The 13,919-nt window shown below is 47.0% G+C and overlaps 1 protein-coding gene across 2 annotated transcripts in view; it reads left to right on the top strand.

The window, feature by feature from the left end:
* Positions 1–13,919, top strand: part of TEX2 (testis expressed 2) — a 108,540-nt gene that overhangs the window by 71,901 nt on the left and 22,720 nt on the right. For both annotated transcript variants that reach the window (XM_067022202.1, XM_059046891.2), the window contains exons 6-7: positions 7,474–7,620; positions 12,327–12,426. In XM_067022202.1, the coding sequence (XP_066878303.1) occupies positions 7,474–7,620; positions 12,327–12,426 (247 nt within the window). The remainder of the gene's footprint in view (positions 1–7,473; positions 7,621–12,326; positions 12,427–13,919) is intronic.

Below are 13,919 nucleotides of genomic sequence, written 5' to 3'. Positions count from 1 at the left end.
TGTGCCTGTTGTATTGTGTAATCACTCCCAGGAGGGCCTGGGAGGTCCTGCTGGCACAGAGCCTGGCCCCTCAACCTTGTGCTGCTGTCGCTGGGGTCGGGTGGGGGTGTCTCTGGTACAAACCTAAACACTAGAACCTTCTTTTCATCTTCTAAGTTAAGTCTGATGAAAGTCTTTAAAAACCACATTGCACTTCCTGTCCCCCTCAGGCAGAGCGGGCAGGGATGGTTTAATCTTTTGCTTGGTGATTTAAAGACTCAGTACAACACATGGAAATTCAGGCCTGTTGTCCTGCAGGGCTACTGAGGTCAGGCCTTTCACCCCCATCTGAACCATCCCAGACCACAGACTCTGCAGCATTTTCTGTCAGTTGTCAGTTGGCTGGTGTTAGTGTGTCCTTCTAGTTCCCTTTCCTTGAGTGCTTATCCTCATCTCCCACCCCTACCCCTAATTTAATGGTTTTAATCTGCATGGGCTAGGCAACCAGAGAGCCAGAATTGTGTGAACACAGATAACTGTCTTTGAAAGGGGGGCTTTTGAAGCAAGTGCGTGAGCTTTAGTGCTGGGCTCCCATGTCCACTTGGCCTATCTGAAGCATGTGTGGGCCACGTTCTGGCTCTTAGGAGTGGTCTGGTAGTAGAGACGGTCGTGAATAAGGTATAGGTGTATGTTCTACTTATCTATTGCTGTGTAACAAATAGCCCCAAATGGTGTGGCTTAAAACAATAACAGTGATTTATTTTGCTCACAATTTTGTAAATTGACTGGGCCTAGCAGTGCAACCTTCTCTCTGCTCCACGCAGTGTCAGCTAGGGAGGCTGGACTGGGGGCTGGAGGACCTGCTTCCAAGATGGCACTTGCATGGCTGGCAAGTAGTTGCTGGGTGGTGACTGGGAGCTCAGCTAGGGCTGGGGGCTGTGGGCCTTGGTTCTTCCCCATGTGGCCTGGGCTTCCTTCAGTTGTGGTGACTGGGTTTCAGGTACAAGCGTCCCTAGAGAAAGAGCCAGGTGGGCTTTTTATGACCTAATCTCAGAAGTAAAATAATGTCACTTCCTTCCTGCTCCATTAGTCAAAGTAGTCAAAAAGCCCTCCCAGCTTCAAGGAGAGGGGCATAGATTCCACCTCTTGCTGAGGGAGTAGCAAATTCTTAAAAGAGCATTTGGGATGGGAAGTATCATTGCACCATTTTTGAGAAATAAGGTCTGCTACAGTATTTATTCCTATGCTCTTTTAATTACTTTTCATGCTTTCCTTATCAGTGGAGATAGTTCTTTACTAGTTTTATTTCTCTTTAATTCTGTAATTTGAGCAAATGAGGACCTTCCCCCACCCCCTCTTTAATTTTCTTTTCTTTTCTGTGCCTGTGAAGCTTTAACATGGTTCCAAAAACCAAAACTGTACAAAGACATATTCAGAAAATTGCCGTCTCCCCCACCCTATTCCTTCTATTCATCCATGCCATCCCCCCACCCCCACCCCAGTAGTGAACCGGTCTCATTAGTCTCTGGCTCATCCTCTCTGGGTTCATTTCCCCTCCTGTCTTACTCAAAGGGTGGCACGCCATGGATACTCTTTTGCACACTTTTTTTGCTTACCAGTACATTCTGGAAATCACTCCACATCGGTTCTTAGATATCTCCCCTTCATCTTGTTTTTCAACAACTGCAAAGACTGACTCCATTGTGTGAATGTTCCATAGTATATTCATTCTCTTATATGGGTGTATGGGTGGTTTGTAATATTTTTCAATTATAAACAATGCTGCAATGAACAACCTTGTATATGTGTATTTTTGTGTTGTTGGGGGTATATCTTCAAGGTGATATCTTACGAGAATGTCAGAATGTAAACTCACGTGTAGTTTTATTAGATATTGCCAAATGCCTCTCCATAAGGGTTGCACCAATGTTCATTCCCACTGGTAATAAGAATGCCTGTTTCCTCACAATTTTGCCAAATGTGGACCTTTTGGACATGGTCATTAGTGCTCATCCTTCCTGCCAAAGACAGCCAGGTTATTTCTTTGGGTTCATATTGCCTCTGCTGTCATGAGTCCAAGAGGATCTGAAAGGGGTCAGAGACAGAAAGGAACCTTTGACACCTCTTCAAGTTACACTGTCACTTCATCAGTGTCGGCACCACCCAGACACTTACCCAAGGTAGCATGCCCCCTCCTCTTCTACACAAGGAGCTTGGGACACAGCACCAGCCTTTGCCCCACCCTGCTGCTGCTTCTTACAGGCCATGTTCAAAGCATCTCTCACCCTGAGGGCTCCAGGTCTAATGGAACCTTCCATACACTCAGCCTCCTTTCTCACACATGGCCCGTTGCTAAACTGGGTCAGGAGGTGAGTAGGGCCACTGTTGCTCAGGAGCCAAACCAATGTTGAAAACAGCCAGTGATAATTAGTAAATATAGACTAGATTTGTATTAAACAATGCTAGAACACTTTTGGTAGTTATTCTTACCCATAATAATCAAAAACAAGTTCAGGGGATTCTGAAATCACTTTGGAGCTCAAAATTTGAATTATAAAATACTGCTATTTTGGAGGAAGGGCCTGGTTCTCCAGATGTTTAGTGGTTAGTGATCGGTTGCTGAGCCCTGACTTGCCCTTGTGACTCCGCTTTATCTCACAAACACAGACTGTGCCAGCCTCTGAAGTCTCCAAACCCCTGTGATCTTGGCGCCATTTTCTCTCTTCTCAGGCAGCTTAACCTCTAGAATAGTGAGACCATGAGGCTGGCTGAGGAGACCCAGAGCTTGATCATCTTGTTGAGGTAGTCTGCTTGGTTTGAGGAGAAGATATAAACAGCAATTAAGAAAATGAGGAAACTCTTTTAAGAAATGTCTAAAGGTGGGATAGTATTACCCCTAGTGTTGGTACCTCAGGAAGGGAGACCTCACGGGCAGCCTGTGGATTTACTCAAAGGTGTGAGGCCAGGGAGGCTACTAGTTCTTTATGCCCTGAAGCAGCCTGCCTGGGAGGGAGGACCATTGGTGAGGCAGTGCTGTGCTTGTTCACCAAGTGTGAGGCTCTGGTGTTCAGATCACATCAGGCACTGCCACTCTCCTTTTCAATGGAAGGTTTTCAGAAATACTTAAAGGTCATGTAGGCTGCCCCAGGTTTGGAGAGTTCTGTCTTCATTATTGCTAGTTCCACTAATTATCTTGTTACCTACAAACTGGATCATAAGATACTACATCCTGTTTGGTGTTGTCAGGAGATAAGAACTCTACAAAGCAAATAGGAATCAAACAGAAACCAGGAAATCTTAATTGGCAGAATGGTTTCCCAAGGCTTCCCCTTTCCAAGCTCAGAGTCAGCTTTTTAAACATTTAAAAGTGGAATTTCAAAGTGTTTATCATATAATAATTTAAAAATATAAAGCCATATATCCAATTTAAAAATAAATTTTAGGAAGGATATGGACAAGACTGCCAAGACAGTTCAGTGGGGGAAAGAATAGTCTTTTCAACGAATAGTGCTGGAGCAACTGGACATCCACACGCAAAAGAATGAGGTCAGACCCCTCCCTCACACCGTATACAAAAATTAACTCAAAATGGATCATGGACCTTAAGGCAAGAGCTAAAACTATGAAACTCTTCAAATAAAATATAGGAGTAAATCTCTGTGAATTGGGGCTAGGTGTAAAGACTTCTAAGATAAGATACCCAAAGTACACGCAACCGAAGAAAAAATAGGTAAATTGGACTTCATCAAAATTACAAACTTTTGTGTGCAAATACTACTATCAAAAACATTAAAAGACAACCCACAGAGTTTGCAAATCATATGTCTAAGGGTTTTGTACCCAGAATATATAAAGGACTCCTGTAATTCAATAATAAAAGGTAAATAACCCAATTAAGAAATGAGCAAAGGATCTGGATAGATATTTCTGCAAAGAAGATATACAACTGGCCAGTAAGTGTATAAAAAGATATTCAGTCATTAGCCATCAGGGAAATGCAAATCAAAACCATAATGCAAGGCTTCGCTGGTGGCACAGTGGTTGAGAGTCTGCCTGCCGATGCAGGGGACACGGGTTCGTGCCCCAGTCTGGGAAGATCCCACATGCCGTGGAGCGGCTGGGCCCGTGAGCCATGGCCGCTGAGCCGGCGCGTCCGGAGCCTGTGCTCCTCAATGGGAGAGGCCACAACAGTGAGAGGCCCGCGTACCACAAAAAAAAAAAAGGATACAAAACCATGTTAGTTATGCTTATTTTTTTAAGTTATGTATTCTTTATATATATATATGTATACATACACACACACACATTGAAAACAGACTGAAAGGAAATATAGTTAAAATGTTTTAAATAAGTATATCTGGATAATGGGATTATGGGTGTTTTCTCTAGTAAATATGCTTGTTTTTGTAATTGGGGAAACAGCTAACAGGGAGGGTCTTCCGCTGTGCCTTCTCCTGGGTCAGGCAGCCATTTGTGAAGCCCTCATGACATCAGATGGTGTGCGACCAGACCTTAGCAGCAAAGCCACCAAGCTGTCTTTGCCCCTAAAAAGCTGGGCTGATCGCCTGGCTATTTGTAATAGGAAAAGTTACACCACAAAAAGTAAATCTGTACTGTTTTCTTTTTACAGGTTGGTTTTTAATAAAATATCTCCCAAGAACTACTCAGACAGTTACAATAGTCTTGCTTTAGCTTTGGGCCATTGAACTCTCTAAACTTTATTTTGGAAGCCATTTTTAGAAATGTACCCTTTCTAAATGTACATCTTTAGTTGAAATGGTAAAGTGAATCTGCTTCTCACATTCCTTCCTGCAGCCAAACAGCAGCATTAGGAGATGTGTGCACACATATTGTTTATGGTCTTAAATTTGTATGACTTCCATTGGAAGTGAGTTCTTCCTAGCAGCCTGTTGAATCCAGATTTTGTTCTTAAAGCTGCTTTGATGCCTTGTCAGTGTTCTGCTGCTCATGGATTTTTCTTTGTTCCCAGTGAGTCTGTGGAGAGAAGCCTGCATTAGGAAAAGGAACAGTTGAAAAGAAAAAACAACCTCCTTGTCAGTTATTTCAGAAATTTGTTTCCACATCATATGCCTTTGGCTTGGACAAAAGTTGTGAAATAGCCTTTGTTTCATGCTATTTTGTGTTAAACCTGTTTCCTGTGAATAACTAGGGTTGAAAGGAAAGGTTATTAGTAAAGAGTCAACTCTCCCACATGAGAAGGGAAAAAGTTACCTCTTCTCTTGTGCAGCCTACAAATCTGAGTGAGACGTGCACTGCCCTGCGTGGGCAGCCTCTTGGCACTGCCCGGATCCCTGGGGGAGGAGGCTATTGTCCCTGGGTGAGTGTTTACTCAGAAGTCTGCATAGATAATCTGATGTGACTCAAAGACGGTAACCTCAGAAAAGCTAGACCCGATCCCCTTGGGGAGGGGTGCAGATGGTCAGGCAGAGAGAAAAGCGATTCCAAAAACCACGTACAGCTTGAGGCATGGGCACAGGCTTCCACTCGACCATCCAGAACCTGGTGGTAGAGATGCCTTGGTTGATATCAGAAGCCTTTACAGCACCAGAAGAGCACAGAGAGAGTACCCTACAGCCACTCACACAAGGCAGCTAGAGCCATGTCTTCTGAAATGCAGTGACCGACATGTATTATTTTTTAAACCAGAGTTTAATTTTTTTTAATGAGACTCGCCGACATTTATAAGGGAGAACTTTGAAAATACCCCAATTTGAAGGACTCCTAGAACATAGGATATCCCTGCTTTTATGCAGTAACATTGGACTGAGAAATGCAGGTGAACCCCCAGGCTCCCAAAGCGAGAGACGGCACAAGCCCTGATGAGAGTGGAGGACAGGTGGGTTCTGGGCGGTCTGCCAGGCCCTGCACAAGCTCATTGACCAGTTCAACTGGGTCAGACCCTAAGGACTCCAGGCTTCAGAAAAATCGCACATAGGTCCCTGCCATAGACCTTTAGGACACTCACACGTCATCAGATCTCTAAGTGTCAAATCCACAAGCACCAGGCCACCCGTGTACTCTGCCCCTGGCTTAGGACAGCTGTGCGGGGGCGTGGTCACGGCTGCACAGGACAGACGTCACCGGTGTGAACCCACGCGCGCGTGGAGCACAGAGACGGTGAGGCGTCTGGTGTAGGTGATAGCTGCAGGCTGCCGTGAGGGCAAGGCAGATGCGTTTGTATAAACCGTCGAGGGAAGAGAAAGGGTGAGCAATCCACAGATTCCTGCATTTCTAGTTCTTTTAGTCTTTGCTTTCCCAGGCGAATTGTTTTTATAAGGCTATCACCTAATTAGAGACCTCGGCACAAGGACATGTCTGTCACACCCGGGCCGGGTCACACCCCCTTCCTACCGCTGGACACAGCGGGTGGAGGGCAGGGAGGAGGCTGTGAGTCAGGCTGTGCTGATGAATCAGGGGCCTCGGGCAGGGTGCTGAACAGTTCCAAGTCTGTTTGCTCCTGCCTAAAATAGAAGTAAAGTTCTGTCTTTGCGGGGTATTGTGAGATGTAAATGAGGGAACCTGAGAAGGAATCTTATCATAGTGCCTGGTGTGGGTTCAGTGGACACCACCAAGCATTGCCTGCACTACCACATCGTCCGTGGGTGTCACGGCCGCTTCTCCCTTCTGCTTCACCCCGACCCTGGCCCTCTCCAGGCAAGAATCCATGGTCTAATTCTTAGCCTTGGAAATTGGAGGCTAACAGAGTTTGCTCTTTTCCCACCTTGCACATTGGCCACAACAGATGTTTCAGGTGGATTGTTTCAAGTGGAGCTGAAGCCCAGGGTGTTTCACGGAGCTGAGATGGGTGAGAACAGCTGTAGGAGTTTCACAGAATTCCTCTCTCTAATCCAGGGCTGTGGGTCTCAACCTCACCTGTTCATTACATCAGTGAGAGAGTTTCTAAAAATCCTCATACCCACTTAAATCTGTATCGCTGTATACGAGACCCAGACACCAGTATTTCTAAGCACTCTCTGCCCCTCACCCAGGAGAATCGTGACCTCCCAAGAGTCAGGCTGAATGTGAGAGTCCTGGGCATTGAGAAACTCTGGGGCTGCCTGGTGAGACCAGCTCGACGGTTACATGTCCCGGGATCCTTAGCTGGAAGAAAGAGAGGCAGACATTTGATCAGATGTGTCATTGACTCAGAATGTTGGTACCAAGCTAATTTGGGGGGAGGGGAGGGGGAGGGTAATACGGCTGAGCTAATTGTATGAAATATTAGCTGGTTCACAAGATGACTGGTAGAAGAAGAAAATAAAGAGGAGTTTTTATCTGTGATGGTGGCTTTTGTTTCTCTTTTTCTATTCACCGATACAACATGGGACTGGTAATTTATAGGGAAGAAATGCGACTCACGTGGCCGGTCCCCCTTCTCTAGAGGGAGGGGCCTTCAGTGACTTTATAAAAATAAGCCCCTGGCTTGCTCTCCAGTTGCTTTCTAGTTAATTCTGGTCCTTTTTCTTTTACCAGTTGCCAGAGGCTCCACCCTCTGAGGAGGAAGAACAGGAAGCCTGGGTGAATGCCTTGCTTGGAAGAATGTTTTGGGACTTCTTAGGAGAGAAGTACTGGTCTGATCTGGTGTCTAAGAAAATCCAAATGAAACTCAGCAAAATAAAGGTATTGTTTTCCACCCAAGAGGCTTCCGATTCATCACGTCTTAATGTCTAGAAGTTTTGTACATTATATCCTAAGTGAAAAATCATTTGGTTTAAAACGTATAACAAATGGGAGTAGTAAGTTCTTATCAAATAACACATCTGGGCTGTGACCTTGACCATAGACTAACTGCCTCTGGGGATGTAGTGAATTTTCCTGTTTTTTTTTTCCCCCCTTCTAGTGCCCTCATTGTTATTCACTGTGGGTGAGAATCCAGAATTTGGTTTGGGAAAATGGGAGCTGTTGCAGCTGGTTGGCTGTATAGAATTGTGTCATCTTTAAGTTAGTAATGATCTTAAACTGTATGGCCGACAGCCCACCCAGCCTCACAATCTTGGCCACCACACAGCATGTGCTCTGAGGAAAATGCCAGACTACTTAAGACCTCTTTCCCAACTCCCTCTCAAAGCTGGGAAAGCTACCATTGCACTCTAAATGTGTCTGCATTTGACCTTTACTTCTGGCCAGATGGTATTTTATTTTGGGCTCTCTGTTTGCTGAAGAAACAGTCTCAGTGCTGATGTAGGCCCACTTGGAAGTGAGTTTAAACTTGCGTAAGTATTCTTCACAATTGCCACTAAATGACTCATTTAGTACCACCTTTACTTAGAAGTAAGTTTTTGATCCATTGGAGACCCAACCAAGGAAGAGTCACTTCGGTCCCCAGATCTTCGTGGAGAGCTTACACAGTCAGCAGCTTAAGTCAGTGGACCTTTTGGGTCATAGATACCTTTGAGAAGCAGAAACATATGGATCCTTTTGCAGAAAAATGCCCTGTGACACAAAAGTTTGCCCATGATTTCAGAGAGTTCAAGGACTCCAGGTTAGGAGATGGTGAGTCACGGTAAAGTTATGTTGGGAAAAATGTGGGCATGGAGGAGCTTCGATTTGATTCCTGTTGTGCCTTTGGGTCATGAACAGAGCCTTTCCTGGCACAGTCGGGCTCTCTGCCACTCCGGCCGCTGTCACCCCTTCCCCAGGCCCCGATGAAGAGGAGGGGCCTCCTCAGCTGGAAGAGCGGATTTCAAGGCAGAGTTCGGGGCAGGTGTTTGGGAGGGCTCTGTTGCCAAGGGTCAGCCTGTTTGTGTTCTTCAGGTGAGTGAGGGTCGAGCGCTCTGCTAGCCAGGTCCGCAGGGGGAGCAGGAAGCAGTGTTTGGAGAGGAGAGGCCAGCAGCCACCATAGAGCTCACTCAACCTCCTCCTCTTTTTGGGAAATGACAGAGGGCTTGAGTTCCTGGGCTGAGGCACACGGGCGGGGCTGGTGCTGCTCTTCTCCCAGAGACGGTCATGGGTGCTTCCCTGAGCAGGAGGGCTCTGGGTCCTGGCGACAAAGGGCCTGGGCTGCAGAGGGACACCACTCTCGCCGCTACACACGTTCCAGTACAGACTCGGAGCGGGTGTCGGAGGGCTTCTCTCTGGCGCTGGGAGTCCTCGGGGCCACCCTCTACCCCGGATTGAGAACCGTGGGCTCCCTCAACCCAGAGGAGGTCGACGAAGGTCTTTCATTTTCATCTTCTCCCTTCGCTGACCCTGTGGGCTTCTGCAGGGCACAGAGATAAACGCGTCTGTGTTTTGAGGTCAGAAGTGCTAGGGGGTTAGGGTGGGGAAAGTGGTCCTGATCCAGCAGCGCCCGCAGTTCAGAGGCGGGGGCTGTACTCCCCCCACTGGCAGCCTCAGCGCCTCCCACCCTCCACCCTGACCTGAGCTGTTGTCCTGGGAAGTGCCCTGCAGACCAGAGGGGACCCTGGTGTTGGAATAAACGGGAAGGCAGCGGGAGATTACCCCCATTCTGAACCTGCCATCACCCCTGCCAAGAGAACTCTTACTATCACCAAATATCCAGGTATCCTTGGGAAGGGCTGTTCCTTAAATATAGTAGTGAGTGTTGGTTAATGGCCAGTCAAGAACCAGAATGGCTGGAGGAGCCTGAACTGTGACAAAGATCCCCCCTGTCTCCTGGGCTCCTTGAGGGCCTGACATATGGAGGGTGCTTTGATGGCTGCAGTGATTGTCACCCTCACCTGTGATAAATAACTCACATTGTGGAAGTGCAGCCCTGTGTGTGTATCTGGTGCCCGGTGACGGGTTTAAAATAAGCTGAGTTTCTGCCTCCACGGCAAGTACACCCTGGGCCTTGGCCGGCTGCTCCGGCACCACCTTGGAGCCCTCAGTAGTTATGGCCTCTGTGCCCATGTCAGCAAATGCTGCTCTTATTGCAATGGCTTCTAACTCAACCCCCACCAACCTGGAGAACGCCCAGTCCCCAGCTGGGTTTACCCAGGAGGGTAAAGAACACACAGTGGGTTCCCGTCTCACTGTGGTGCCCTTAGGGTGGGAAGAAGAGAGTCTGTGGTTGAAAAGAGCAGGAGGCGGAGTGACCTTTCCTTGCCTCCCCCACCCCCTGCCGCCCGACAGGGCAAGCAGGAAGCAGCTCTAGGGCCTGGTCCTGAGTTTTGATTCAGATCAGAGATCTTAGCAAGGAGGGAGTGAGGGGGTCGGTTAGAAATGTTGCAGAGTCTTGGAGTTGGGTGCTCAGGTGAATAAGTAGGAAGTGCCCTGCTGACCTCCTCTCCCCATCCTGCTTACTGGTGATGAGTGCCCGTCCCAACCTGCCAAGTGTTTCTCAGTCCCCGCTTCCTTCAGTTCCCTCCTCCATCTTCGGCCCTGCCTCAGGCCCTTCCTCTGCCCTCTCAGGGACTCCAGGGAGCGGGGTGGAGTGGGGCGGGAGGCTGGACGGGGCGCAAGGAGGGGCACCATGTTCTTTGCGTGTACTTCCCTGGCTCAGTGTCCACTGCCGTTCCCATAGAAACCTGGCGTGCCTCAGAAACACTGGGCATTAGGATGACAACAATAGACAGAAAGGACTGGGGCAAGGGTGCAAGATTTGGGCTACATTTTTGGCCAAGTATCGTTCTGTAGGCTGATTGGGAGGCCAACCACCACATAACATTAATGCTTTGGAAAAAGGTTTTCCAAATAAAGCAACCACCAGTTCAAAAGGCACATTTTGTCCATCTCAGACATCATAACCTCTTTAAATTAACACCTCCATCCCCACAGAAAGTCAGAGATGAAATTCCCTGACTGGTGAATCCTAAAAGTGTCTAAGTTCCTCTGCAGAGAGACAGCTGAAGAGGTCCAGCCAAAATAGGCACTAAATTCATGTCTGGCTAGATGCTCCTCATTTTATGGGAAATGTTCAGCATATGTTCAATTTTTTAAACTCTTACTTATATTCTAATTTTACAAAATTATTCTAATGTTCAACTGGAGCAGTCCTTACGAGAATAAGAAAATTCTGGGGGAAAAGAAAATAGAGGGACTTGCCAAATTTAAAAATGTATTTTAAAGCTACAGTAACAAAACCACTTTGATACCAATAGGAAACAGTGCTCAGTACAGACTGCAGTGCAATGGCAATTCCATAATGAAAGGTGGCTTTGCAGGTCAGTAGGGAAAGATTTGGTTGTTAAAAAAAATAGGTTAAGACACCTGACTAGCCACTGGGAAAAAAAATTAAGGTGGATTCCTAGTTTACATCTTACATTAAAATTAGGACTGGACTAAAGATTTTTTTATATACATACATATACATAAATCCAGATCAAGGAAACATAGGTCAATTAATTCTCTGCTCTTGAGATGAAGTAGGAATTTCTAAGCATGATACCAGCACTCTTATGTTAGTTCATTTAGAGTAAATTCCTACTGACAGCTGTGTTAGTTGGGGTCCCAGCGGAAAACAGATGGCACATTCAGTGCAGCAAGCTGGGGAAGGATTTATGAAGATGTGGGCCGATGCAGAGAAACCAAAAGGCATAGTGCAGCACCCCAGGGCTGGAGCGGTGGGGAGCGGTTAACCCAGACTGGGGCAGGGTGTCTAGGTGGAGGGGGCTGCCTGTCTGACAGGAGCTGTGGCCTTCAGTAGAGGGAGGGGACAAATGCCCAACAGTTCTCCGTGTACCTCCCTGCCACCTGCCCACTGGTGTGTCCCACTGGCCAAGCCCGACCAGAAGCCAGAGGGCAGAGTCCATCGATGCAGTTCCCGCAGACCAGCCTCTTGGGATGTAGGGAAGAACTCGATCCCAGCGGGGCAAAGGGAAAATATCCAGCACAGGTCAAGGGATGTGATTTTTTTTTTCCAAGGATTTTAGGTTGGCCTACAGGAAATGTTGTAGTGATTTCCTAACTCCTCACTAGTAGTCTAAGAGAGGTCCATTTTCCCGGCCTTCAGCCAACTCTGGGCATTATTAACCTGACCAGCATGGCTCGTTCCTTCTCCACAGTCTGGTCTCTGGCCACACGCCACCCTCAGTGAAGCCTTCGCTGACCTCCTTATCTAAGACGGCCCAGCCTCCCCTCTGCTCCATTACCCGCCTTACCTTCTCTGTAGCACCGGTCACGCTCTGCAGTTATAGGTCATTTGTCTGCTTATCTGTCTGCTCCTGCCTCTTCATCAGAAGCCCCACGAGAGCAAGGACCTTGCCTCTCTTGTCCACGGCTCTGTCTGTAGTACGCTGCCTAGTACGTGGTGTGTGCTCAATAAATTTTGGTTGAATAAATGTGTCCCCCAAACCTTGACCATTGTTCCCTCTGAGAGTATGTTGACTTCTAGCATTTACCAGGTTCCTAATGAGTCTCCTTGGTTGTTTCCTTCTGTCCTCCAGCTCCCTTACTTCATGAATGAGCTAACTCTGACGGAGCTCGACATGGGAGTAGCTGTGCCAAAAATCCTTCAGGCCTTCAAGCCTTACGTTGATCACCAAGGTAACTCTTAACTGACTCCAGAGAGGAGTGGAGCATTTATATGAGCGTTAGAATGTTGCCGTCGCTGCAGGTTGAATACCAAGGCTTTGTGTTTGCAGGGAGTTGGGAGCGTTTTAACCATATTTCATGTTGCGTGTCTTCTGTTCTTAACGGTCACAGCCTGAAACTGGTGGGGAGTAGATCAGGACTCCCACTCCTAGCGCTTCTGGTCTTCTGGATCCTTACAGGTCCTCCTCCAGCCCAAAGATGCCCACATGCCAGTTAATGGGGGCCCAGCCCTGCATGGTCACAGCCCTTGCCACGGTGAGAGGCAGTGGCTGCATTTCAGGCCCACTTACCCCTCGTGACTTCTCGTCTGCATGTGCCCGGCCCTGGATTCTTACCGGGAGCTGCCCCTCCTCATAAGTAGTGACATCTTTGCCTTGCCTTAACCTCTAGGATGCAGATTCTTTGAGCTTCATGTTTTATTCTTTCTGTTCCTTTCCACTCCAAGTAGGCACTCAGTAAGTGTTTGCAAAATGAAGACTTATGGGCTTCCCTGGTGGCGCAGTGGTTGAGAATCCGCCTGCCGATGTAGGAGACACGGGTTCGTGCCCTGGTCCGGGAAGATCCCACATGCCGCAGAGCAACTAAGCCCGTGAGCCATGGCCGCTAGGCCTGCGCGTCCGGAGCCTGTGCTCCGCAACGGGAGAGGCCACAACAGTGAGAGGCCCGCATACCGCAAAAAAAAAAAAAAAAAAAAAAGAAGAAGACTTATATTGTTGGGCAGTATTTTGAGAGTAAGGCTCTCTGCTGGAGGGAAGTTCTGTGATTTGGTTTTTAAGACATGTTACAGACACATTATTTATGCCTACTCGTGTATGTGTGCATGTGAGAAGATGATTAAAGTGTGTGGAGAGTTTAAATAAAATTATGATGTAAGGATTTATGTGTATTTTGTGGCACCTTGACAGAAAATTTAGTACCCAGGAGTCTGGTGAAAAGAAGAATGAATTAGGTAGGCAAGAATAGTCCATGAGCAGAAAGGGAAAAATCTCCCTGTCATGGAAGCATTCAACTTTTTTTCTAGAATATCCCTCTCCAAGTGAGCCTCTTTCCACTTAAACTGGATTTACATTCTTCCTCAAAAGGCTCAGAAACAAAGTAAGGAAGAAAATAATTACAACTTTTCAAGAGAGTGATATTTGTTTTGAAGTAAATATTTTGTAAGGTTGATAGACTATAGCATCTACTTTTGTCTCTGTATGGCCATATCAAGTGGCTCTTGAACATATTTAGTGAAATCAAGTTCTGTGTTGTATATACTTGATGGAAATATGGAGTTTTTTTTTAGCACTACAACTAGCAGCTCTAACAAATCTCTCTAGCATTATTTCAGCTAACAGTGAAGTCCATATTTCCAGGTCTTTAGCATCCCATCGATTTCAGAGAAAGATAGACCAGAGAATTATTTGCAAATCCAGAAGTCCACCTAATAGCACATAGAAATCACC

This window comes from Kogia breviceps, chromosome 19 (genome assembly GCF_026419965.1).
Source record: "Kogia breviceps isolate mKogBre1 chromosome 19, mKogBre1 haplotype 1, whole genome shotgun sequence".
NCBI lineage: Eukaryota > Metazoa > Chordata > Mammalia > Artiodactyla > Physeteridae > Kogia > Kogia breviceps.
This window is presented reverse-complemented; position numbering and strand designations above follow the sequence as displayed.